Below are 26,558 nucleotides of genomic sequence, written 5' to 3'. Positions count from 1 at the left end.
AGGAGAGGTGCTCCAGCCCTCTGATCATTTTCATGGCTCTTCTCTGGTCTCATTCAACAGGTCCATATCCCTCTTGTGTTGAGGGCTCCAGAACTGGATACAGTACTCCAGGTCTCACAAGAGCCAAGTACAGGGGCAGAATCACCTCTCTCCCTGCTGGCCACGCTTCTTTTGATGCAGCCCAGGATGCAATTTGGCATCTGGGGTAAAAGTGCACGTTGCTTGCTCATGTCTTGACTTTTCATCCATTAGTACCCCCAAATCCTTTTCCACGGGGCTGCTATCACATCATACCCCAGCTTGTATTGATAAGGATTTCCCCTACCCAGGTGCAGGTTTTTAAATATAGGTAAAGTGTTCTAAAGCTACAAGTTAAAACGCTAATTTTCAAGGAGCATGCTTTCAAAATGTCTCAGTGCAAGAAGCACATTAGATGAAAATCAACACACTCTTTCTTTGTAAATGGACCTCACAAATCATGATCAACTTAGAAGTTCCAGTTAATCTGTAACTTCGTCCCAGCCCCTGCTAACATTACAAAAGCACCAAAAACTGCAAGAGTTACAACCACTCAGGCATGAAGAGTAGGCCTGTAGTGTGTTTGACTTAAGCATTACCACCCACACAGCAAACAAAAAACCCCCCTGCCCTCAAGCTTCACAGGTACACATGCAAAACTTTCATGACACATCGCTTAGATTAGTTTTTTCCTAATGGAGCACTAATATAGCATTACTAAAACTTCACTGAATTAATTAAATTGCATCACATAAAGAAGAACCATGGTGTAAATCAAAGATTTTTCTGTATGCGCTGTAGCTTTTCAAGGCTGCAGTAGCTCTATGCCATCTGAATTGTTACACTTTCTAGCACGCTTTTCTGGTAAAATATTATGCATTTAGTTTGTACAGTCAATCATTCATTCACTACTGAAAAAGCATTTTATTGAAAACCTCTAAAAGAACGCAACGATCACAACTAAAGCAGGAATCTAGCACAGAATGTGCTTAGATTTTTTTACCAAAAAAAAAATTACTGAAAAAAAAAGCCTACCATAAATCAGTACAATTATCATAAAGTATCAAAGCTGCAAGACAAGAAAAAGGTAGCTCTTGCAATGTAAAACACACTTTAGGAGCTGTATCCTGTTCTCAATCCTTTCACGATGTAACTTTCGTTCGGGAAACTATTTCATTCACAAAACTGTTGTTCTTTGCCAACACATCATTTCTCAGCTGTTTCAGCTTGATTTTGATGTCTTCCTCTGACATATCCGTGAGGGGCAATGATTTCACTTGACAAAGAAAATCCTGAATTATCTTTTCACCTTCCTGAAATAGAGGAAGAGAAGGAAAAAAAAAAAAGAAAGGGTGTTTAGATTGCAAGCAGGATCTTTTCAAATTCTTTCAAAGCTACAAAGTATTTTTCAGCACCAGAGACTTCTTGCAGGCAAAAACCACCAAATGTTCTCAATCCAGTTACAATAGTATCAGGAGTTCTTTCCTCTTTCAATCCATGAGCAAAAAGTATCAGCTGATCAGGAGAAATACAATATTTAACATTGAGAGCTCCTTGTGCGTTCTGTATTTAATTCCAGTATGCAACTGGATGAGGTGAGGATTGCTAGCAACAGTAAATCCATGGGCCCTGATCAGATGCACCTGTGCATGCTGAGACAACCAGCAGATGTTATTTCTAGGCCACTCTGCATCATCTTTGAAAGGTTATGGAGAACAGGAGAGGTACCAGAGGACTGGAGGAAAGCAAGTATCACTCTAGTCTTCAAAAAGGGCAAGGAGGAGGACCCAGGAAACTACAGGCCAGTTAAGTCTCACCTCTGTCCTTGGGAAGGTGATGGAGCGACTCCTTCTGGATGTCATCTCTAAACACGTTGAAGAACAGGAAGTTATTGGGAGTGGTCAACACGGATTTACCAAGGGTAAATCATGCTTGATCAATCTGCTAGCCTTCTGTGATGACATAACTGGTTGGCTGGATGAGGGGAGAGCAGCAGATGTTATCACCCTTGACTTCAGCAAGGTTTTTGACACTGTCTCCCATAACATCCTTATTAAGAATTCGGGAAGCGTGGGTTGGATGAGTGGACAGTGAGGTGAATTGAGAGCTGGTTGAGTGACAAGAGCTTGGAGGGTTGTGATCAATGGAGCAGGGTCGAGTTGGAGGCCTGCTCCCAGGTGTTCCCTGCCACAGTGCTCCCCAGGGGTCAGTACTGGGTGTGGTCTTGTCAGGATATTCATCAGAGACTTAGATGAGGGGACAGAGTGTGACCTCAGTAAGTTTGCTGAAGACATAAAACTGGGAGGGGTGGCTGACACTCCAGAGGCCTGTGCTGCCATTCAGCGTGACCTGGATAGGATGTAGAGCTGGGCAGAGAAGAACTTAGTGAGATTTAACAAGAGTAAATGTAAGGTCCTGCACCTGGGGCGGAACAACCCAATGCATCAGTAGAGGTTAGAGGCTGACTTGCTGGAGAGCAGCCATGAGGAGAAGGATCTTAAGAGTCCTGGTAGACACTAAGTGAACAATGAGCCAGCACTGTGCCAGAAGAATGCCAATAATATCTTGGGATGCATTAGGAAGAGTGTGGCCAGTAGGTCAAGGGAGGTTATCCTCCCCTTTTATTCTGCCCTAGCAAGGCCACATCTGGAATACTGTGTTCAATTCTGGGCTCCCCAGTTCAAGAGTATCCTGGTTTGAGCCAGGATGAAGCAAATTTTCCTTTTACTGATTTTTTTTTTTCCTTCAGTAAGGTTTCTTTTAACTAGTCACAGAGCCTTCCAGCTAAGGCTGATAATGCTGGAATGTTTTTCTGACTGCTGGGTCTCCAAGGTCACATCTTTACTCTGCCAGCTCAGACACTACGGGGAGATCTATGACCCCCCTGTAGGAGGCTGAGTTAGACAGACAGCAAAACTGGCCAGAGATATTCCATTCCATATATCTACGTAAGCTCAGAGGAAGGTCAGAGATCACAGAAGACAACTTCCTTCCTGCTTCTTCTTCCCTTCTCTTCCATCCACGGCCGGCGTCCGGGGAGGACTCCGTCCATCCATCACCGTCAACCCCCAGGCTCGAACTCTCCTGACCCTCATCACTCTCTGCTTTCTCCAGCAGCTCTGGGATTTATTGGGACTGCTCACAGCTAAGGAGAGTGCTGTGGGAGTTGCTGGGGGTGGGGGGAGGCGAGAGGCTTTTGCACATACCTGAACACATTTGTATATAATTGTATATATTTTCTTATATTATTAATGTTTAATTAAAGCTGTGTAGTTTCGTTTTCAATCCAGCCAAGTCTCTCTTTTTATCTCTCTCTCCTTCCCTACCTGGGTGGGAGGGGGAAGGGATTGAAAGCCTTGTTGTCAGATCCGAGTCAAACGGTGACAAAGAGAGACAGGGAACTGCTGAAGAGAGTACAGTGAAGGACAACAAAGATTATTGGGGGACTAGAGCATCTCTCTTACAAGGAAAGGTTGAGAGAGCTGGGACTCTTTACCCTGGAGAAGATAAAGCTGAGAGGAGACCTTATTACTGTTTATAAATATCTAAGGGGTGAGAGTAAGGAGGATGGAGTCTGGGTCATTTCAGTAACGGCCAGCAAATGGACAAAGGGCAATGGGCATAAATGAAACACAGGAAGTTCCATCTGAACATGAGGCAAAACTTAACAGGAACAGGCTGCCCAGAGAGGTTCCAGAGTCTCCTTCTCTGGAGATGAATATTCAAGACCTGCCTGGATGCAGTTCTGAGTAATGTGCTCTAGGGGATCCTGCTTTAGCGGGGAGTTGGATGAGATGATCCCTAGAGGTCGCTTTCACCTCCAGTTACTCTGTGGTTCTGTAATGGCTATATTACCCGAAGTTGTTACTTTTTGAAGGAACTGCAAATCAAAACCAATGTTTCAATATGCGAAGGAAAAAACAAATTGTAACCAAGCAACTGGAGAGTGGCCATCACCAAGGAGAACAGATGATAATTAAGCTACATGCATATGCTTTTATGCAAACAGGCAAAGTGGAACTTCTGAACAACTTCAATTGAATAGCAAGAACAAATATTTCAATGAATCGTGTTCAGGATCTCTGTATTACAAACAATTTTCCCAGAATACAGAATTTTGTCTAGTCCTCTGCATTTTGCATTTTAGAACTCTACTACAAAGTTTTTTTAATTTTACCATTTAGGACTCATGCAGTGTGCTTTCAGTGCAGGAGTTTCCAAGGGACTTGGAAATGTAATAGCATATTAATCCCTCTAAATGTGATGTTAACAAAGGCGAGACATCTAAAGCTATGCCGTTCTATTATCTAGAGAGTTTATGAAATATTCTGTTTTACTGAAATGTCCAAGAATAAAACACGATTCTGTATTTGTCAGAAGTGTTTCCACATCAATTTAATTTACACAAACTGAACATCACACTACCAGATCCAACTGATCTGAAAATTACTTCACCATGATACCTAGAAAGCTGGCAAAGGAAAGGTGATAGTGGAGCAACTGAGACACCTGGAGGAGAAATCTCCTGTCACTAAAAGGTCATTCATTCACAACCTGAGACCAACTTACTGAGCCAGGGACAAATGCAGCAGACCTCCAAAACTGAAAATTAAGTAAGAAGTAACCTCTGTCTAGAGCAAATGCTTTTTAAATGTAGAATGTACTTTGGATATAAACTAACACTTCAAGACTTGCATATACTGGACTGTTATCAAAGTTGCCACTGATGTATAGGAATATGTATGTGTATACATGTAATTTTATGTATAAATTAGTATGCATATGTATATATGTAATTTTATGTATAAATTACTTACAAGGCTGCAAAGTTTCAGGCCAACTGCTGGGACATGGAACTAAGATCTATAAGCAGATTTATATGCATGCAGCAAGGAGGATCTGACTACTGGCAAAAAACAATGCAAGTCCTAAGGCAGCACATGAATTTCCTAAAAGGCTGCAATAGCTGTCACTGTAAGGACCTATAATCCAGGAACAAGATGACACAGGCTATTCTGAAAAAGCTTCCTGCAAGCTATAGTTTTCCCTTCATTAGCACTACCTGCTAATGAAGCTTCTTTTAAGAGAAAGTGAAGGGAGAAGAGAAAAAGCAGTTCATTTAAATGGCTTTACACAACTGTATAACGCAATGTCAACGTGATAATATGCCAAGATGTGGGTTTCCTCAACTTCTGCTTGAAGCCTGTGCAACGCCAAAAGCACATTGCTTCTCAGTTAATAGAGAACCAGGCTAAAATTTTCATGTGTGAACTGGGAAGAAATTTATGACAGCTGTACATCAGACAATGCAGGTCCAAACTGCCAGGCCTTTTGATATGTGAGACGTCTTAATACTGACAGGACATGGAAAGGCACAAAGGAGAAAGCTGTACACTCAGCTTTTTCCTGATCTGAACACGTTTATGCCGAGCTTTGAGAAATCGGCACCAATAAGACCTCAAATACAGGGGAGCAAAACCAGGTGAAGCCCACCTGCAGAGCCAATAATTTAAACAACAACTAATACAAAATGTACAGCTTATGTTGCAAGAAATATTGCACATAAGCTAATTAGCCAATAAAAGCCCTGAACACAAAACTGTGGCTTGGTTCATGGCATGAAGAAAACCCCACGGGACAGCTAGAGATAAGGTCCCTTGTATTACCAGTTCCATGCCAATCATACAAACTGCTGATCATTATTCTTAAGAAAAAAACTAGTTTCATTCTTATTACCATGTTTTTAGATAAAATTCTTGCCTATGTTGACTAGAAATGAATCTAAACCAAAACCCACTATCCTCGAACATCTATCTCTTCAGCTCCTAGTACACTTTATAGGCAAAACATTTTTTCATGGAAAAATGAGATTATAGTGAATTATCCTCAAGCTTTGGGGGAACGTGAATCCTAAAGCTTATTTTTCTTGGGTGATTTTAGTTACACAAATTCAAAAAAAAAAAAAAAAAAAAAAAAGGCATTTCTGACAGCAAACCTCTCTTTCTCTGTAGAATTTCTTGGCTGGTGGTTCTCCTTCAGATTCCATGGACTTGCCAATGTTTTGAAACTCCTCCAGCTCCAATGCTTTCTCTCTTGCGCTTTCTATAACATGTTTTGGGAAAGCTGCCAACTCTGCTACATGTATTCCAAAACTCTGGTCACAGACACCTGGATGCAGAGAAAAACAACCAGTAAAGAATTCTCAACAGATAACATGACTACATAGAGATTATATGAGCAAGCTTATAAGAGTTCACTGTTCTGAAGAATTAAGGGCGTGGTGTTTGATTCTCCCATCATTTTCTGATCTACCTTTTGGAGTATACATGATAACTCAGACAAAAGAATATGCTCTTACTTAGTTAAGCTCTCCTACTACAGTAACTGCAGAGCTTTGAAAGTGCTTCAGGAAGAAAAAGAAAACCCTCCGTGCAGAAAGAATGTCCCTCCAGTAGTTGTATGAAATTAAACATTTTTTATTAAAGTACTTCAGTACAGTCTGTAGAATATAGTAATTTGCACAACTTATTTATATTTTTTGTATACATCTCACATTTTTTCTATATTTATGTGTGGATGTATATATACCAAAAAATACATTTAAAATGTTACATTCTCAGTCATCTGCCTCCTCTACTACCACATAACTGTCTAGTTTCCAGAAGTCTTTAATTATATCAAAAACTTTAACTTTATACTTACTTCAATTAACATACTCTTTATAACGTTTGGGTAAAGAAAGAAATGTTCTCACAGTTACTCAAAATATGTCAATTACATATAGCTACATGAAATAATTTTCACTTCAGCACCAAAACCCCTCTGATACAATCTGCCAACTCCATTAATTTATATTACCATAATTCTGATTGGCTACCCACAAATATTACTAATCCTTTTAATTCTGGTCTCCAGCAAGGAGTTACAAATAAATTAATTCTACATGTAAAATGATACTTAACTAATAATCTACTAACTACAGGGTAACTGAAGAAAACGTAAAGGAAAACAGCATTTACACTTTTTTATTTTATTAACCTTGTGATCTCTTGTGGAAATTTTCTGAAATGAAACTAAGATTTTTAAGTAGAAATTAGTTTCCTTGACTTTATATTAAAAGCACACAACTCCCCAGACACTAAGCTAACTCAGGTCTCTGTTGAGAGAATCCTCAGCAGAGGATTATGCATTTACTAATGCCTAGTTATTTTCAAGTGGCATGAAACCTGTTACTTGTTTCAAAACACAGCTGTATCTGAGCTGCCTCTATTTACATCCTTGCCTGAACAACAAAACTCTTCCAAAAGGGAAGGAGCACAACACTAAACACAAAAAAACTTACATAAAATACATCCAATTTGAGACCACTTTAAGATGGAAATTTAATAATCTTGTATCTTGTCTGACAGAGGTTTAAGCAGATAGATACAAGCTGTTGTATCTGGAGCCTACAATATAAGTGCAAGGAGCTCCTGGAGCAAGTCCAGAGAAGGGCCACGAAGATGATGAGAGGGCTGGAGCAGCTCTGCTATGAGGACAGGCTGAGAGAGTTGGGGCTGTTCAGCCTGGAGAAGAGAAGGCTCTGGAGAGACCTCATAGCAGCCTTCCAGTACCTGAAGGGGCTGCAGGAAAGCTGGGGAGGGACTTTTTACTAGGGCCTGTAGCAAGAGGATAAGGGGGAATGGATTAAAACTGAAAGAGGGGAGATTTAGATTAGACATCAGGAGGAAATTCTTGACTATGAGGGTGGTGAGACACTGGAACAGGTTGCCCCGGGAAGCTGTGGAAGCCCCATCCCTGGCAATGTTCAAGGGCAGGTTGGATGAGGAACCTGGTCTGGTGGGAGGTGCCCCTGTCCATGCAGGGGGGCTGGAACTAGATGATCTTTAGGGTCCCTTCCAATCCAAACCATTCTATGATTCTCTGATTGTACTTCTAAGCTCAACAGCACTTCAAAGAAAATGGATCAAAATTAAAAGACACTGCATGAACACAGAAAAGTTGCGTGTGGCTCAAAATGGCAATACGGTTGAAGAAAAATATTAAACCAGGCTTCTGGAGTTTTCACCAGGACCTAAACAGGTGAGTTAATACAGATTAAAATAATGAAGAATAGGGGAGGGACTGACGAGAGAGTTCACCCAACTATCTGAGTAATACTAGGGGTTTTATCATAAGAGTTACTATTTCAAAGGATTTAGATATTAGCAGTTAAAACCTTTAGATTTCATGTATATTACTTACCACCCCCTGCAACTGAAATACTCAAAATAAGGCACCTAACAATGGCTTGTTTGAAAATACATCTGTAGCTCTCACTGCATTGAAAATACTCATAGTTTCAATGAACACTTGCAGCGATTTATGACTACACTGCTCTTCAGTTCCCATGCAAAATAAGTCATATTGTAAGCACTGATTTGAGGAAGACACTCAAGAGGGCTCTGAACAGTCTCCTGGCTTTACAGAAATTACTCAGAAGCTATTTGTAAGACTACAGAGGAATACAAAATTAGAAGCAGTGATACAAGTATCAAAGGGCAAGAATTGAAGTAATGTCATGGACATAAAACCAGAAGAAACGAGTAAGAAATAGTCAATTAGTAACATATAAAACTAGCACTGGTACCAACTGAGTGAGGCTCAAATCAGGACATAATAAAAACGCATGTAACAATTCTCTAAAGACACTTAATAGCAGAGTGATAGCCTGTGAATATTATTAAAATATCTTTTAAAGCATAATAGCAGAATTTAATAATTGAACAGTATATTAGATATATTTCAGGACACTGTATATCAGAAGGGATGAACTGAAGAACTGTCAATTAGCTGAAGAAATCAGGAAGTACCAGAGAGAGTTCCAGCATAACATGTTCTGAATATGCACTAATCACAAAAGGCAGAGCTATTGGGGGGAACCAGGCAAGTGAAAGCAAGTATTTGGTATTGTGTCAAAATGACAAAAGTTTTTAAAATGAGGAATGAAGTTCAGCAATTGTACCTGTAAGATTAAATCCTAAACTAAAAAGATATAAATATCAGTCAGGAGGACCTGAGATGTGAGACATGGACCAGCTCCTTAGCCCTAATAGGGATGGATGATACCTAGTAATTCTCTTACTAAAGAAAATAGCCTAACTCCTCAAATAGTTATTCTTTAAGACAAAACCACTCCACACTGTAAATTGTTGATCTGATTCAGTTGGAGGTCTGTGACTAGTGGAGTCCCTCAGGGGTCAGTACTGGGACTGGTACTATTCAATATTTTCATCAACGGCCTGGATGAGGGAACAAAGTGTGCCCTCAGCAAGTTTGCTGATGACACCAAGCTGGGAGGAGTGGCTGACACACCAGAAGGCTGTGCTGCCATTCAGTGAGACCTACACAGGCTGGAGAGTTGGGTGGGGAGAAACATGATTAAATTCAACAAGGGCAAGTGTGAAGTCTTGCATCTGAGGAAGAACAACACCATGTACCAGTACAGGCTGGGGGCTGACCTGCTGGAGAGCAGTGTAGGAGAAAGGAACCTGGGGGTCCTGGCAGACAGGAGGATGACCATGAGCCAGCAGTGTGCCCTTGTGGCTAAGAAGGCCAATGGCATCCTGGGGTGCATTAGAAAGGGTGTGGTTAGTCGGTCAAGAGAGGTTCTCCTCCCCCTCTATTCTGCATTGGTGAGGCCGCATCTGGAGTATTGTGTCCAGTTCTGGGCTCCTCAGTTCAAGAAGGACAGGCAACTGCTGGAAAGAGTCCAGCGCAGAGCCACAAAGATGATTAAGGGAGTGGAACATCTGCCTTATGAGGAAAGGCTGAGAGAGCTGGGTCTCTTTAGCTTGGAGAAAAGAAGACTGAGGGGTGACCTCATCAATGTTTACAAATATGTTAAGGGCGAGTGTCAGGAGGATGGAGCCAGGCTTTTTTCAGCGATGACCAGTGATAGGACAAGGAGTAATGGACAAGGGGCAATGGGTGCAAACTGCAACACAAGAGGTTCCATGTAAATGTGAGGAAAAACTTCTTTACCTTGAGAGTGACAGAGCCCTGGAACAGGCTGCCCAGAGAGGTTGTGGAGTCTCCTTCCCTAGAGACATTCAAAACCCGCCTGGACAGGTTCCTGTGTGATGTGCTCTAGGTGACCCTGCTCTGGCAGGGGGGTTGGACTAGATGATCTTTCGAGGTCCCTTCCAACCCCTAGGATTCTGTGATTCTGTGATTCTATAGCATGATGGTACTCTACTCACAATTTAAAATCAAAATCTTAGTCCAGAAATAGGTAACCTGACTGAAATGCTCTCATGGGAACAACAAAAGTCACTGTAGAGTTTGTAACTACATTAGAATGCCATGAATGACCACACCTTGCAAGCCACACTTATACAGACCACCTTTTCTAGCATAAATATAAACTCCTGCTGAAGGGAGCAAGAACAAATTATTTGGGATACAGAGAAGCAAGAGGAACCATTTATTGTGGTAACAAATGAAATTTATGCTCAATTAAAAACTGTCTAATTTAATACCAAAAGCAGTAACTGGATCCACTAAACGATTTTAACTAAATACATTTCACTTATCTTACACTAACAAAACAACAGGCTACTTGTTTTTTCACTATGATGCCATTAGGGACAGAGGGAGAGGCCTCAAAAGCATCAACGTGAGTGGCAGGAATAACCCCAAGGTCTTATAACGAAGAATCATCACCAATAAGTGTGTTCATATGGACAGAGCTCCTGTCGTACAGTCCCTCTATGGACAGAGAACAATATGTTTATTACAAAACCTAAGCCTGAAACTTGACATAAAAAATATTTTTTTATGTTCTTTCATTAATATTTCTTCCCCTTTCAGTGCAAAATAAAGTTTACCCTGTTCGGCACCATTTACACAATCATACCTTCCTTGACACGATAAAGCATCGTCAGCGTCTCATCACTGGTCAGAGCAGTAACATGTAGGTTATTTACTGTTGGCACTTGGTCAGCAAGAGCTGTCAGTTCATGAAAATGTGTAGCAAACATGCAGAAAGCACAGATTTTGCTAGCAATGTATTCTGAGATAGCCCACGCTAAGCCGAAGCCATCGTAGGTTGAAGTTCCTCTTCCCAGTTCATCAATGATTATCAGGGAGTTTTCAGAGGCTGTCCTAAAACCAGAAATGTTGTGATTAAAGAACAGCATGAACTCTGGATATTGGAGTACTACAAGTTATGTTGTAAAGGCACAGCATAAAAGAAGCAAAAGACATTTTCTCTTTAAGTAACAACATATGAATAAAGTGCAGAGTCACACAGATTAGTTTCTTTATCCCATTTAGACTTTGGCTTCCTGGCAGCAGATCTATTTGACCACTGAAATAAACAGAAGGCTGCTTTACAAACTTATAAGCTTGTTAAAAAGGACTTGAGACCCTCCATTGAAATCCTACATAAAAAAAAAAATTCATTGTCTCTTTCTTAGAGCACCTACTTTCCCTTCAATCCAAATGAACACAAGCAAGTAAGACCCACCTGAGGATTGAAGCAGTTTCTAACATTTCAGCCATGAAAGTAGACACGCCTTTCAGCTGACTGTCTCCAGCTCCCACCCGAGCCAGGATACAATCCACAATGGTTATTTCTGCAGAGTTGCAAGGTACAAAACACCCAATCTGGGCCATGAGAACAATCACACCAGTCTGTCGGATGTATGTTGATTTCCCTCCCATGTTAGGGCCTAAAAAAGAAATTTTGCAAATTAATTTAAAACAAAAACAAAAACCCTATTTTACAATTCAACAGTTCTTTTAAAGGAGAACAGGCTCTAAATTAAAACAAAGAACACTTAAACTTATTACTGTCTTGCCAAGAAAGAGTGACAGACTTGTCTAACAGGTGCAACAAGTAGCTCCACCACTAATAAGGTTTGCTCAGATGACCTTCTGAATGCTGTTCATTTTGAAAAGAATGGTGATCAGAGAGTGTGAGGGGCTTCATGAGTTTTTGGACTTTTTAGAAGTATAAGCAGTCATCTAAAACACATGCCCGTGCCCCAAACTAATAAGCTTTACACTAAAAGTCATCAGTATCGCTGCTTAAAAATGAAAGTAATTTGGTTTCACCTCAAACAACAATTACAATTTGTCTGTAAAAATGAAATAGCTTAGTTACAGACTGGGTACAAGCTAATGGGTGATTTAAATAACAATCTAAAGAGATTGAGTCAGCAAAAACAGTATTAAGAGGTTAATTTTAACTGAAGGACAAATGAAATAGAGTTTTTTACAGAAAAACAAGCCTGTCACCATGCATTTACTCAGATTTTTATGTTTTCTTTTTGATTATAAGTGTTCATTAATCATTCTCTAATTTCAGATCTTTGCTACTCAGAATGTATGTCAAAGGACATCTGGATGGAAATTAGAATTCAATTTAGTGTATAAACACAAAAAATGTTTTCCTGTTTAGTAACGTTATTTTAATTACACCAGAGAGCATGGGAAAAAAAAAAAATAGTACAGGCATTAAAACATGTTTTGCATTTAAAATTTACTTTAATATCAAACAAACAAAACATTAACAGAGAGGCTGCTTAAAATCGTGCCTACAGAAGGTGCCTAAGTGGCTACAAGATAAGTGATGCCTAGTGGAATTTTCCAAATCACTTTAGCAAGTTTAGGTTCTCCAATTCCTGAGGTTGCCTGGCTTGTGGAGTTACATTTACCAGAGTAAAAATTATATATATATTAAGGAAGGACTACTTTCTTATTTCCTGTTGTCCCAGCAGCCTTCCTCTTCTTCCCAAATGACTATTTCTAAATCAGTGATCACCTTCCCTATATCCACAATCATAACTAATTCCATTACTATTAGTTTGGAAGACAAGAAATAGGTATGTGCATAAACATGCAAAATATCCAGTATCAAAGGAAACATTTCACAAGAACATTGTGAACACCTTTTTTTTTTTTTAATATCATAAATAATTACAGCTTACAAATACTGCCCCTTCTTTTCCGGAGCTAAATCTTATCCCCATACAGAAACATTAATAACTTGTTAGGCTGGTCACCGTTGATTAGAGAAATAGTTTTGACAGGTTTATTGGGTTGTTGGTTTGTTTGCTTATTGTTGGGGGGGGCGAACGACATTAAATAAATAATTAGTGGAAATACTCAAGATGTTTAAAACAAATTACAAATGAAGAAGAGAACAGAAACTTTACCAGTAATAATGTGGAACATCTGCTTGCCCTTCTCAAATGTAACGTCATTGGGGATGAAGGTCACCTCATCTTGCACTTCGATGCAAGGATGCCTGGCACCTTTCAGCACAATCCTTCCTTGTCCCTTTTCCAGAATGACAGGACGGACATATGGCACTGGTGCTCCATTTGACACATGAGCAAAACTGACGATTGCATCCAGTTGAGCTATCACATCATTCATTGTCTGTATAGGTTCTGCATAACCTGTTTTTCATTAGAGATAGGAATTCAACACAGTTAGAAATGTTTTCGTTCTTGCTGAAAGGGTATCTTAAAGCCTGTATTGAGCTCATAAAATTAATTCATCTCATTAAAAGTCAATTTTGTTTAAGATCGCAGTCACCTGCTTTAAGAGTCTAAGATGTAATCCTGAAGTTTCCATGCCTTAACTACAACAGGGATGACTTCAGATTAGGAAAAGGAAGAGGTGAGGCCATGTTGATCATTTTACCTTAACAGTGGACAATGAGAAACAGCTTATTGAAGTACAGGGAGGCAAACGCCTCACAATGTCAAGATGGCTGAAAATCCAGTGTCTCCTTCCTCAGTAATACACTGCATTCGGATGCTCACGCAAAGACAATAGAGACACAGCACTGACAATTCAGACATTGTAACCATTTCTTTCTGTGTGAATGATGATATGGAGAGGTGTCATAAGTTACAGTGCCTGTGATACCAGGCAACTAGACTAGATGGCTCAGGAAGGATTCTACAGAGGTGAACAATCAACAAAAAAACATTTAACACCTGCAAATGGGATGCATGTATCAGAAGAGGTGAGCAGTGATTTACAGGAAGTGTCTTATCTGTAAACAAAGAACATTTACTTTTCTAACATCATCTGTCGAGCAGGCTAGGCATAGATCATTGAGAACTTTAAGTCAATTTCATTGAAGAATTACTTACATAACCCAGTCTTTTTCATTAAATTGCGTCCACTTGGGGAAGAAAAATGCTTTTTAAATACACCCTTGTAAGTCTATAACTGCAGACCACAGAAGCTTTAAGCAAAAGACTTTCTTAAACATACTAGATATTTATAGATGACATATCAAAACTAATCCTGCTATGTAACACCCAATTAGTTTTCCACACAAATATACAACTCTTCATATGCTATACACAAAAAACACCACTTGAAAATTACCAAGATGCTTAAATAGATAAACCTAATAAGCTCATGATTTTCCAATATACTGGCAAATTCCTTATTGTGACAACAGGTTAAAGCTTATGAAAATTTCCACTGTAACATAATACATATTAAAATATATTAATACATCAGCTTAAAAGTATATTTTAATCTTTAATATATTTACCCTTAGCTTAATATTCATTAGTGTTTTCACTCTCTACCTCTCTCTTTCAAAGAACTAAGATTTGTTCTGCTGGAACTAGTACCTTTGGGAGAGACAGTAATTACAGTATCCTCCAGCCCAAATTCCCCTATGTCTCTTCTTTTGGCAAAGGACAGTAAACAATGTCCTGTAAGTAGGCAAACTTGGAGAAAAAAATATATGAAAACTAATTAGGAAAACAACTTTTTTTATTGTACTATATAAGCAATTACTAACTTGATCTTCTATTGCATACCAACATTCTTTCTTCACCATCCCTCAGAGACCTCAGGTCCCACTCTCTCAGTTCTCTGTTGTCTTTTACCTCACCTGCTGTTTGGATGGGGACGCCCACAGTCAGGGAGGTAGGTGAGGGACATGGACATACAACTTTATGGGCATATTTGTGTCCCTTTTATGGGTTTATCATTTCCACACATCCCATCACTGCACATTTGTGGCAATACCAGGAGGGTCTGACCACAGAAGGTAACATATTTAAAATTTTCAACAACTGTCCCAAAGCCAGACCTCATTTTCTATACTAATTCCTTGGGGAACATTACAGTTCTTCTGGAGAAGGACCTACAAATAACTGCAAGTGCTCCCAGCATTCCACTCGGTGATACAGATCAAGACCAACATACTCACCTGAAGCAATGTTAATGATTTCCTTAACAATTGCATCCTGAGCCTCTTCATACTCTTCTCTGTTCTTTATATATTCATCATTGACGGAGCTCAGTTTGCTGTGAACAAAACCACAATATTTAGAAGCTGTGATGTTCTGGTCCCAGTGCTGCAATGCCAAACTTCTGGCCTCTTCATTTGTGAGTCAATAACAGTTGTCCCCACATGTTTTAACAGCAAGGTCCAGCACAAGGACCACAAAGCAACTCATCTACACAATATCCACACCAAGATATTATTCTAAGATTAATTCCAAGTTGAAGATCACCCACAAGGACCAAACCAGCAATTCTGAACACATCATTCTTTAAAATCTTACAGTAGTTGTTTGTTATAGACATGCTATGTGATCAGGACTTGCTCTTATAGTTGAATTTCTGGCCATTTTGCAACAACATGCAGCACATCATAGAACTGGCAGAAAAGAATTGCTGCAAAGCAACTGTATAATTATCCCAGAGTCCTACAACAGGCTTATCAGATCTGAAGATGTTGACTTCCTTCATTCAGTAAACACCTCAGTGAAGTATTGTCACTAAGAACAAGCTTTAGCCTTCAAAAGAAGGAAAACTGAAATCAAGAGTTAAACAAATGTTTATTCTTCTCCAAACATGGAGAAAGGAAGAATTATGAAGCACACCCAAGTAGTGTACCCACACTAAAAGCAGGTATTAGCCTTGTGCTTCCACTACTGTCAAAAGAAGCAACTACAACTTAACTAAAAACAAAAAAGTCCAGTTCACTATGGGCTTCTTCCCTAAAAGTAAGTAACAGATGACACAGCAAAGGTTCTAAGTACCACCTTCTCAGTTACAGAAAAGCCTAACTTCATAATCATGTTTAGATTCCTAATATATTTAGAACCAAAAAAAAGCAGTTTTAAATTTCAGGGACTTTCTTTTAGAAAATATCCTTTGAGTAAATGTTAAAACAAAATGCAATTAAGGTTTACACTTTGTTCATTTAAGTAAATTGGTGCAAAATACACCAACATGCTGGTCCGCGTGAACCAGTATGTTTGCCCTCCTCTTCAAGGCAAATGATTTATTATTTATGAAGTGAGTGATTAACAGAAACAGCCACTCTAAGTAACGGCACTGGTTTGAAACCAACCTTGTCCTGTAGGCAGTGCCCCTCATACCTGTCTATCAATCAGGCTCTCTCTCAATAAACTCATTTCTCTGATACTAACTCCTGCAGGAACTGTTACACATAAAGTGCTAGCACCAATGTTTGTCTGAAACAGACTGTACAATGTATTAAACTGTGCTCTTCTTACCCTTCCATATATAACACATGCAGGAGATTTAAAGAGTAGTTTTCTCCTGAACCTGTCACAGACAGACAAGGAGAAACTTGTCAAAGGGTTGAGTCCACTTAGTGGCCGATTACTAGCAGGATTTCTTAGGGTTGATACTGCAGCTGATTCTATGCCTTGATTAACAACCTGAATGCTCTCTCAACAATAAGGAGAGCTACCAGTACACTGGAGTACAGGGCTGCCCTCTATTGGGATATCTACAGACTAGAGAAATAAGTGGACAAGAATTTCATTCAACACAGGCGTGCAAGGTGCTGCAGCCGGGATGAAATAATTCCATGCAACAGTACAGACTGGGGCTCAAATGGCTGTAAAACAGTCCTTCCTAAAAGAGTTGGGGGATCCAGTAGATAAGCAGCTGAAGACGAACCAGCCGCGTGCACCTGGGGTGGAAAGGCAAAGCACATAGTGGCTGCACAAGCAAGAGCAAAGAATCACAGAATCATCAAGGTTGGAAAAGACCTACAAGATTATCAAGTCCAACCATCTGCCCTACAACCCCTTACCACTAAACCATCTCCTGAAACACCATGTCTACTTTCTTTTTAACACCTCCAGGGATGGTACCTCCACCACCCTGGGCAGCCTGTTCCAATGCCTCACCATTCTTTCTGTGAAGAAATTTTTCCCAATATCCAACCTGAACTTCCCCTGGCACAACTTGACCCCATTTCCTCTCGTCCTATTGCTAGTCACTAGAGAGAAGAGGCCAACACCCACCTCACCACAGCCTTCTCTCAGGTAGTTGTAGAGAGCAATGAGGTCTCCCCTCAGCCTTCTCTTCTCCAGGCTGAACAGCCCCAGCTCCCTCAGCCTCTCCTTATAAGGCCGGTTCTCCAGACCCCTAACCAGCCTGCTTGCCCTTCTCTGCACCCTCTCCAGCACCTCAATGTCCTTGTTATACTGTGAAACCCAAAACCACATTACCAGCATGTCAAAGGAAGGGATTCTTCCCTCTATCCAGCACTCAGGAGACCACCTCTGCAGTGCTGTCTCTGGTTTTGTCTTCCTAGTGTAACCAAGGCCAAACCCAGAGAAGACTGTCACCACAGATTTTGAGCTGGAGTAGATAGCATACAAGGACATGCCAAGAGATGCCTGTCCAGGCTGAGAAAATCTGAAATTAGCCTGGAGAGGAGAGGAGCCAGACTCTTCTTGGAGATGTACAGCAAAAGAATGACATACTAAAAACCCAAGCATCTGTAAAGAAAATTTTCATTAGATCTGATTAAGAAGGTTTTCAGAAAAAGGGGTTCAGCACTGGAACTTGTGCCCAATCAGGCTGTGAAGGATGCTTGGAGGACAGACATCTGGTCAAGGCCTTGAGTTCCTTCATCTCACGTAGAGTGATTTCCAAGCTGCCTCTGCTTTGAGTGAGGAGTTAGACCAGTTAACCTCAAGACATCCCCTCCAGCCTAAGTTGTTACCTGATTATGCATACACAACTTCCTACTTTCTTCTGTATAAAAATAATGAAGTACCGAAAGAGAGACACGAGGTGACTGATGTAGTCCTTGCTCTTCTAAAAAGCTCAGAGAGCTAAAAAAAATCAGCTTGGCTGACCTGTGACAGAACTGCTGTTCAGAAAAGGAGACACTGAAACAGCCAAAATGGAATTAGCCTGACTATCGAAATGTTTAAATTGCCAAATCTGTATAGCCACAAAATGGAAGACCAACACATAGGACCAACAGAAATTAGAGTGTAATTTGGAACCAAAAAAAAGGTAATCACCTACAAAACTGCTGCACGTCAGATTTGGTGATAAACATAAATAGCTCTTTTCCTATTGCAGCCTGTGAAAGTGTCTGTATAAACACCCATGGTGAATGCAACTAGGTGCAGCTAAAACAGAGAAATTAACCCAGCTCAAAAGGACCAAAAATAGCTAACAGTTGGCAAAGTAAATGGGGAACGCAGCTTTTATCAGAAACTGTGTGACTGCTCCTCCCTCATGCCAGTCTTGCTCAATATCTCAATCTGTAACCAATTTAAAAGGTGAAAATTCAGTCATTTGGGATGTAGGGAAACCAGCTTATCACCATAACAATAAAGAAAGGAACAATTTTGTTTTTTCCACAACAGGCTTGAAAAAAACACCAAGGTGATCTCATACCTGTTAGTAAATTTCACACCATTCTTCTGTGTATCAACTATTGTGTATTTTGAATTGCTACGGAGAACTTTTTCCTCCTTGCAAGTTACTCGAAAGTGATATCCAAACTGTGAATTTGTCTCCAGTTTGATACTTCTGCCAGCTTCCAAACCTTTTGTATTATAAGGAAAAAAAAGAAAAGTGTGTTATCAAAAATCCTGCAGCGTGTGCTATTTCTGCTCACTAGTCCCCAGTTTATATGACAGTCTCTTAGATACCTTTTGCAGTAGAATTGCTTTTGTTCTGTACAGGTATGAAAAATACCCAGACATAACAAAAATCTACTGATTCATTTTCTGCTCTTTGATATACTCTCAAATAACATATTCAAATCAGGTTCATGACTATTGTATTACTATATATTCTCCAGAAATGTGAAAAGTGTTCATAGCACTCTGCAGGGACATTCTACATTGCTGCTATAAGGACAGCACCTGTAGCCTTGTGATCTCTTTATAAACACACCTGCTGGTGAGATTTCTCACTCCACCTCTACACAATCTTGTCTTTCCTTATTTTCATTCAGGTTATCTTATTTACACTAAAAAAATTAAGACTCAAAAATATACAAGCCCGTAAAGGTGTAACCTAAAATAACTATGCTGTTGCCAGTTTTCATTGCCATAATTGCATTTAAAAATACATTTTGTTTTTAAGTTGCTATTTCAATGTCTAATTCTTCAGCTGCACGTGACATTTTTTGTACAGGATAATCAATTTTTAAATGCCTCATTTGCTTACACATTACGTTTTGCAAAGAACTGCAAAATAAAACTAGCATGTCCTGAACAGAAACTCAGAACGCACAGGCAAAGTAAAAAAAGTTTCAATGCATTTCCTCAAAGGAAATAAAAGATAACTAGGTCTTGCCAGAAGTTAGAAGAGTTGCAGTTCTACAGAATTAATTCTACAGTATCTTGCAACATGATAATTTCTGAAATACTCTGGAATGCCACTCTTAAAAAAAAAAAAAAAGCCAAGTTATAAACCAAAACTCACTCAATTTTCAACAGATTTTATTGTGACAACTGAAGACTCCCTAAACCAATCACATATGAATACAAAATCCCTTAACTCCTCTATATTAGTTTTCATTACTTCATCTCAAAACATTTTACAAAGGAATTAAGAATCAAAGGTAGTTTCATACCCTACCTAGATCTTTGGCTGCACTCTTTAAAAAGGACTGCATTTCTTCTTCCAGTTCATTCATCTTCTCTCTTAATTCTGTCAAATTAGGATCAAAAGAAGCCTTGACAAGAAATTCATGATTATCCACCTAGGGAAAAGTAACCAGAAAAAAAAAAAATTAGCATAGGCAGTAAAAAAAAAAACCACAAGCAAAAACCGAAGAACTAAACACCTCCCTGATCGTACACAGTGAAATTAATTTACTTAATCATTTATTCAATTTAATTTTTACCTATATAATTCTGTAATGTGATACTGCTTGTGACATTTGGCATCTAATTCAACTACAAAGCAAATACACCTCAAACACTTGTTTTGTCTAATAATATACTTTATATAAGCAAAATTTAACAGACTCCAGGAAAAAGGGGAAGTCAGAGGAAATTAAATTGTTATGTACATTATCTGCATGCTAGCCTGGACTTACACAGCTAATCATGTAGGAGTGTAAGAGGATGTAGCTTTTCAAAACAAGAAATCCTTGGACATAGAAGTTTCTGAAACAGTAATTCCTGCCCAAAACACACTCAAAGAGGTAATAGAGGGAGACTACATATTATCACCAAAAATCCTGTCCAACTTCAACCCATTTGAGTTGAATGCATACACATTTCCTTCCAAGCTACATTTTCAGAGGCATAGATTATGTAAATTGTATTTAATATTTTTCTCTCTCTTCCCCATGCTTTCACTGCCACGTGTGTTTCTGATGACCTTACAAGTCTCAAGTTTAATTTGCAAGCACAACTTCTAGTTGCTAAATAAAAAAACCTTGATTTTTAATATGCAAACTTTAACAATCAACTAAATATTAGCAGTTGTCCAACATGGAATAGTTATCCAACACAGAAACTAAGCACTGGATTTCATATTAGTAACATACTTCATCTTATTAAATAAATAAAAAAAACTAAAACAACACTTAATTTCCAGCTAGAGTAAAGCCTTATAATCTGCAAAGCTGTACACAAAGCAGCTCTAAATATTTTGCAAAAAACATCAAAAAAAGATCATGGATTACATACAATTCCACTTTTACCCACAAGTATGTATTACCAAGATGAGGAAGGATAAGAGGAAAGAGGTTCACTGTTCCTTTACTCCTTTCTAGATAGTAAATTATCACTCCAAAAAGCACTGAGCAACAGGAACTATAACACTTGAAATATGCAATGCATCAAAACAGTTTGAAAAGCATTAGACTGAAGACTCCTGGGTTTTGCAGCAATTGGAACAGAGATCTGGAAATGCAAACTGGAGGTGAAAGCCACAGGGCTTACACATTTTTAATTTGGAATGGGCAGGACAAGTAAATTATCATATTAAGAAACTGCATCTCATACTGCATATTCAAAGAATTGCTATTTTATTCTGAGAATTCTCTTCTCCAAACAGATAATTTGATCTTCTGCAGAAGTTGCATGATGGAAAACTCAACTGTTGGTGCCTGTTGCCTTTGTGTAATTACCAGCATCGCAAGGCATTTCACTCAGCCTGCCGTTTCAGTTCCAGTTGTGTTGTATGCAAACACTGCAGTGGCAAAGTTTTCCAGTTGCTTAACCAGAGATGTGGACTCCACAAAATAACGGATTATGAGATTTTAGAGGACACCCGGACATTTGGAGGCATTAAGAAAAGGATATCAACAAATTATTTCCCTATTACATCCGTGTTGATAGTCCTGCTCCTCCCATTCTCTAAATTCTGCAGAAAGAACAACCATGAAGATGACTGAGCATACAGCAGAAAAGACCATTCCTGGTTTTGTAGGGAAGATTCCAGATCTGAATAGGAACTGCAGAAGGTGGGATGCAAACCCATGCACACCAGGCCTAGTCACAACTGGCTTCAAGAGACAACCAGTCTCTTGAAGGCTGACAGTCAAGTGAAAAGTAATTTTGTTTCACAGCTTCAAGGAATTCTTTGAAGCCTGGAATAAAATGCAGAAAATCCCATAAACTCAGGATAAGGAAGGTAATGTTCCCAAGGACCCACAAGGCTCTGGCAGCCCCAGAAGGGCACTCAGACTGGCTGGTTGGTTCCAGCCTTCACCCAGGCTGCAATTTCAGAGAGGCTGACCAGAACTGAAGTGGTGCCCTCCTCTTCCATCCTTCAGGGCTTTCCTCACTGCAGACAAGCATTCATTTCACTTTAAACAACAATCCATAAGAGGCTATAATTTATAATCTGCAAAAACACTAAGTTACTGCCTCACCTACTGCTCAGTCCCACAGTCATGGGGATGGAGTTGGTTTTCAGGTGCTTATTGCTAGCTTCACTACAACTTCAACAGGCACATGGCAACAAATGAACCCAGATGCTGCAAGTGTGCAAGAAATAAACCCTAATCCCAACACATGAACATTAGGGTAAAATTACTTCACTTTCTGCTTACACTAATAGTGTGGGTTAGGAACTGTAGCAGTCCAAGAACTGGTTCACAGCAGACCAGCACTCCGGCTCCAGGACAAGTCCCTGATGGCTTTTCAGTGTGTATGTACCAAGTATTTAGGATATGAAGCAGCCTGTATTCCATTATCTCAGCCTGAAAATCTAAATTTAAAAATGTGTAAGATCCAGGTTTGAAGACAGCTTCTAGTATATTGCATTACCCACCCAATTACAATAGGGCAGCTCCCTCCTCATGCAGTAAACCTTTGCAAGTGACAAACAGAACTGCTCCACCTGACCGCACTCTCAAAGTGAAAGCCAGGTGTGATCAACTGAACAGAAAACATTTTAAAATTAAACTAAAAGTTCAGCTAAACTGCTAAGGAATTAAAATTACAGTTTACTAAAAATATTTTAAACTAGTGCTACTAATTAATATATAAAAACATCATGCACCCACAACCATATTACCCTCTACCACTCCTCTCAAGCTGTGCTCCTCGTACAGCAGTATCTCAGCTATAATTAGGTAAGCCCTTTAAAGCAAACTTTTGCTTTCCACTTCTACAGCCCTCAGTATGAACATAGCTGACAATCTCACAGGACAAGCATTAACAGAGATGTGGTATTTGAGGTAATAACTAAGGCTACACCTCAACAGAAAAATGGAAGGAAACACCAGTGAACCCCACTGATTCCCCTCTCATGTCCCCAAGAGAAGGATAAAAATACTCAGCATCATTGTGACATCCCACCAATATATTGATCACTGAAATGTGTTTAAGTTTAGTTCAATTAAAGTCAAACGTTAAATTTGCTTCATAGACTAAGGCATGCAACAGACATGCAATAGATTGGTCTGAACTCTCTTGCATGGTCTTCACTCTCTATATAACCTTATACTGACAGTAGTCATGCAAAGGGTAATAATGAAAGCAAATCCCTTAATGCAATTGGATAAAAAGCAGCTAGACATTCCCTTTTGTTCTGCTAAAAGCACTGTTGGTTTTTTTTAGTGTTTTTGCCAAGATGTAGCCAGGGTCTGGCGGCCGGAAGATCTCGTGCTGTACAGAAAGACAGGGTCCTCCCCCCCCCTCGGGACAGCCAATAGTGTATAGACTGTGATGTAAGCAAAACGGATGTGACGTTGCTCAAGCTATATAATGCCATGCCGCATGGCAATAAACGCCATTTTGCCATCCACCACATTGGTGTCTGTGTGCATATGGACCGAGCGACCAGGGGTTGGTCGCCGTGCCGTTCCTGAACCAGGTCGCCTTGCCTTTCCGAAGGCAACACCAAGAGGTACTCTGAAATGAATATTCAAAGTACAAAATATTCAATGCACTAAGTAGCAGACTAACACCTCAGCATTGACAACACTTTCATACCTGCAGGTGTTTACTACATGAAATAAGTAAGACCTGGGAGTCACATTTCCAAAGAGTGCTCAAATGAATGAGTTAACGGCAAACAAATTTGTAGACTCTGGGACTATGCTGAGGTAGCTAGCTAATCTGAAAAACAAATCCTTCTGTAAAGAGCTGTGCTCTTAATACTCAAGCCAAAATACCATATACCAAAAGTGCTAACAAATTTTGAAGCTGTCCTGACTTGAGGAGGAAGTTGAGGTAGCTGGTTTTTCAAAGGCCCCTCATGATTCTGTGAAAGACAGGAACTGAAGTGACATCTCCTCTCTTCTATTACAGCTAGGCAAATGAATAACCACATCCCACGCTTTTTGAACTTAGATGTTTCTTTTCATATTAGAATGGATTATTGACATCATGTAGTTGCTATGACAACCTGTCCTCCAACCATACTCAGAATGGAGCCGGGTATTTTGTTTGAACTTCCTAAAAATGTAAGAGGAATTTCAAGTCAAAGTTCAGGCTTTAACATTCACATGGATGAGGTTTATTCTTCTGGTAAAACCAGTGTTGGCTTACCTATAGCCATTTTCCAACACTTTGAAGGGGAAAAAAAAATTGACACATGGGATTCTATAGGACTTGATAAAAAATAACTGACTTGTTATTATTCTCTTTAGAAGGACAATAAAAAAATTTCTAAAGTAGAAGCTGAAAAGAAATTTGAAGAGCCAGACTATGAAGGGTGAAGGCTTAGAACAGCTGTTAATTTTAAAGAAACCAGAGTCCCAGCATACAAACTGCATCAACAGATGGTCTGTAACTAGTATAAAGCTATAAATTTCTTCATTAGCATATAACACAAATTACAGCAACACGTCAATCAAACAGTCTTTCCATGAACAGTAAAATGCAGTTGATGAACGTGCGTACAATGGAAAGATACAAAGCAGTGATTCTGCCTTGGGACAAAAATATACATGTTCAAGATTTTAAAGCCATTGCAGTTTTCAAAACTTCAGGACCTTGCCCTTACTACCACTGTTAGGTATATCTCATATTTCTGCCGTCAGCTGAGGCTGACAATCCTAAAAGCCTCCCAAGTTTACCAAAATTACTGGCATATCTTATTGAGAAAGAACATTAAATACATTTCTAACCAAGTATGTACTTTTCAAAATGGGTCTCACTAGTCCTCTAACAAAAAAATGGAGAGAAGTTATGTACAAAAATCACTAAAAACTTTGGCACTGACTCACCCAGTTAAGCAATGGTTCATGTTTCTGTCTCTGTCCTAAGTATTCTAAACTAAACAATGATAAAACAGTCATTTATGCTCATCCCTTCTCCTTTCCAATACAGATTTAAGGAACAGGAATGTTCCTTCCAGACTTCTTTTAATCTGAAAAAAATGCCAGTTTTCCCTAGCAGGCACAGTTCTATCATCAGTAATATTTTATAAGTGTAGCTGCAAGGCTTTGATACTTGTAGTAGCTTTCACTCCAGTAAGAAATGCCTTTTCACTGGAAAATAAAGTCATTCTTTATACCTAGGGTCAATCATCAGAGAGGCAAACTGTTACGAAGACTTAATTCCACCAAATAGAACCAAGTCTAACAAAGCTTTACAGAAGCAGAGAAACAGTGGGTGAATACCCTCTTGATATTCAACTGCTGTACTACTAACAGTCTTCATATATTCATAAAGTATCACAAACTACTTAATATAGATGATCAATTAAATTAAGTGCAGAGCAGATTGCAAAGTTTAATAAGAAATTTTAACTGCTAAGTAAACCCCCTCCCACACACCAGTCCATACCTTATCCATGTCCAATGTTGTTTCTATCATTTCCACAAATTTTGAGAAGTCAGAGGAGATATCATTAAGAGGTGTTATAAACACTGCCAACAACAACATCTGGTGAGCTCCTGTTAAGAACAAGCAAGAAAAATTATTCACAAAAGCCCACAACTATACCAGAATTCACTTACCAAAGATAAACAGCACATCTATATAGCTGGTTCACTTTTAAGATTGGTTATGATTATTTCACTGACAGATGCATTATCTTTCTCTGAAAAAAATCAGCTGACATTAACCAATTTCTATTCTGATAAAGTTTGTACCTATTCTGTCATCTTTGTTCCTATCTAGTAGTATTAATTCCCACTATGAGTAAAACTACAAACAATAGTTTGAAAGCAAATCTGCTATCTGAAAATTATCTAGTCTTGCACATAAAAAGTTGAAATGGCTTTAGTAAAAAGTGTATTCTACAGCAACCAATTTTAGAGTTACAAAATCCACACCCAGAGTTTTGAATTTTTCTTAAAGCAAAATAACCAAAAATTTGGAATATTTGGTAGGTTACTATAAGGGCATAAATAGAAACCAAACTGTATCTTTTTTGGTTTTGTTTTCCTTAAAAAAGAGCACCTACTCTAAGCAGATCTCTGTAGTCACTGATCTTTCCACCAAACAAGAAGTCATCAAAACTAAATCAGTCTTTTCCAATCTATTTTGTTAGCAAATACTCTGCAGCAGCAAGTGTAACTGCAGAGAACACATACTGGCTGGAAATCTATAGAATCCAACACATAAGTGTTGAATGCAAAATGCAGTTTGCAGTTAACTCAGCACGCACAGGTACTGCCAGTTTTGTGAAAGCAGTACTTTGTTCAGGCCTGGAAATAAGCACCTATCCAGCACCCAGCTGTGAAAATGATCTATTAGTAAACGAATATTTACATCTTCGAAGCCACTTCAAGTTATGATTCAATGACAGAACAATTAGCATTATTGATTACAATTTACACAAAATGCCTAAAGAAGAAT

At 39.2% G+C, this 26,558-nt stretch overlaps 1 protein-coding gene across 2 annotated transcripts in view; it reads right to left on the bottom strand.

Annotated features, from left to right (window-relative positions):
• Window positions 1–922: 922 nt before the first annotated feature.
• Window positions 923–26,558, bottom strand: part of MSH2 (mutS homolog 2) — a 55,027-nt gene continuing 29,391 nt past the window's right edge. Inside the window, exons 8-17 of one of the 2 annotated variants that reach the window (XM_051615357.1) lie at window positions 25,542–25,651; window positions 19,924–20,047; window positions 18,730–18,880; window positions 15,254–15,351; window positions 14,667–14,765; window positions 13,221–13,466; window positions 11,528–11,732; window positions 10,916–11,163; window positions 6,014–6,186; window positions 923–1,331 (exon numbers count right to left, since the gene is read on the bottom strand). In XM_051615357.1, coding sequence (XP_051471317.1) covers window positions 1,161–1,331; window positions 6,014–6,186; window positions 10,916–11,163; window positions 11,528–11,732; window positions 13,221–13,466; window positions 14,667–14,765; window positions 15,254–15,351; window positions 18,730–18,880; window positions 19,924–20,047; window positions 25,542–25,651 — 1,625 coding nt within the window. In that variant the 3' untranslated portion in view covers window positions 923–1,160. The remainder of the gene's footprint in view (window positions 1,332–6,013; window positions 6,187–10,915; window positions 11,164–11,527; window positions 11,733–13,220; window positions 13,467–14,666; window positions 14,766–15,253; window positions 15,352–18,729; window positions 18,881–19,923; window positions 20,048–25,541; window positions 25,652–26,558) is intronic. The other variant, XM_051615358.1, reaches the window with a different exon arrangement.

This window comes from Apus apus, chromosome 3 (assembly GCF_020740795.1).
Source record: "Apus apus isolate bApuApu2 chromosome 3, bApuApu2.pri.cur, whole genome shotgun sequence".
In the NCBI taxonomy this organism is placed as follows: domain Eukaryota; kingdom Metazoa; phylum Chordata; class Aves; order Apodiformes; family Apodidae; genus Apus; species Apus apus.
The sequence above is the reverse complement of the archived record's forward strand: the minus strand, read 5'-3'. Positions and strand labels throughout refer to the sequence as shown.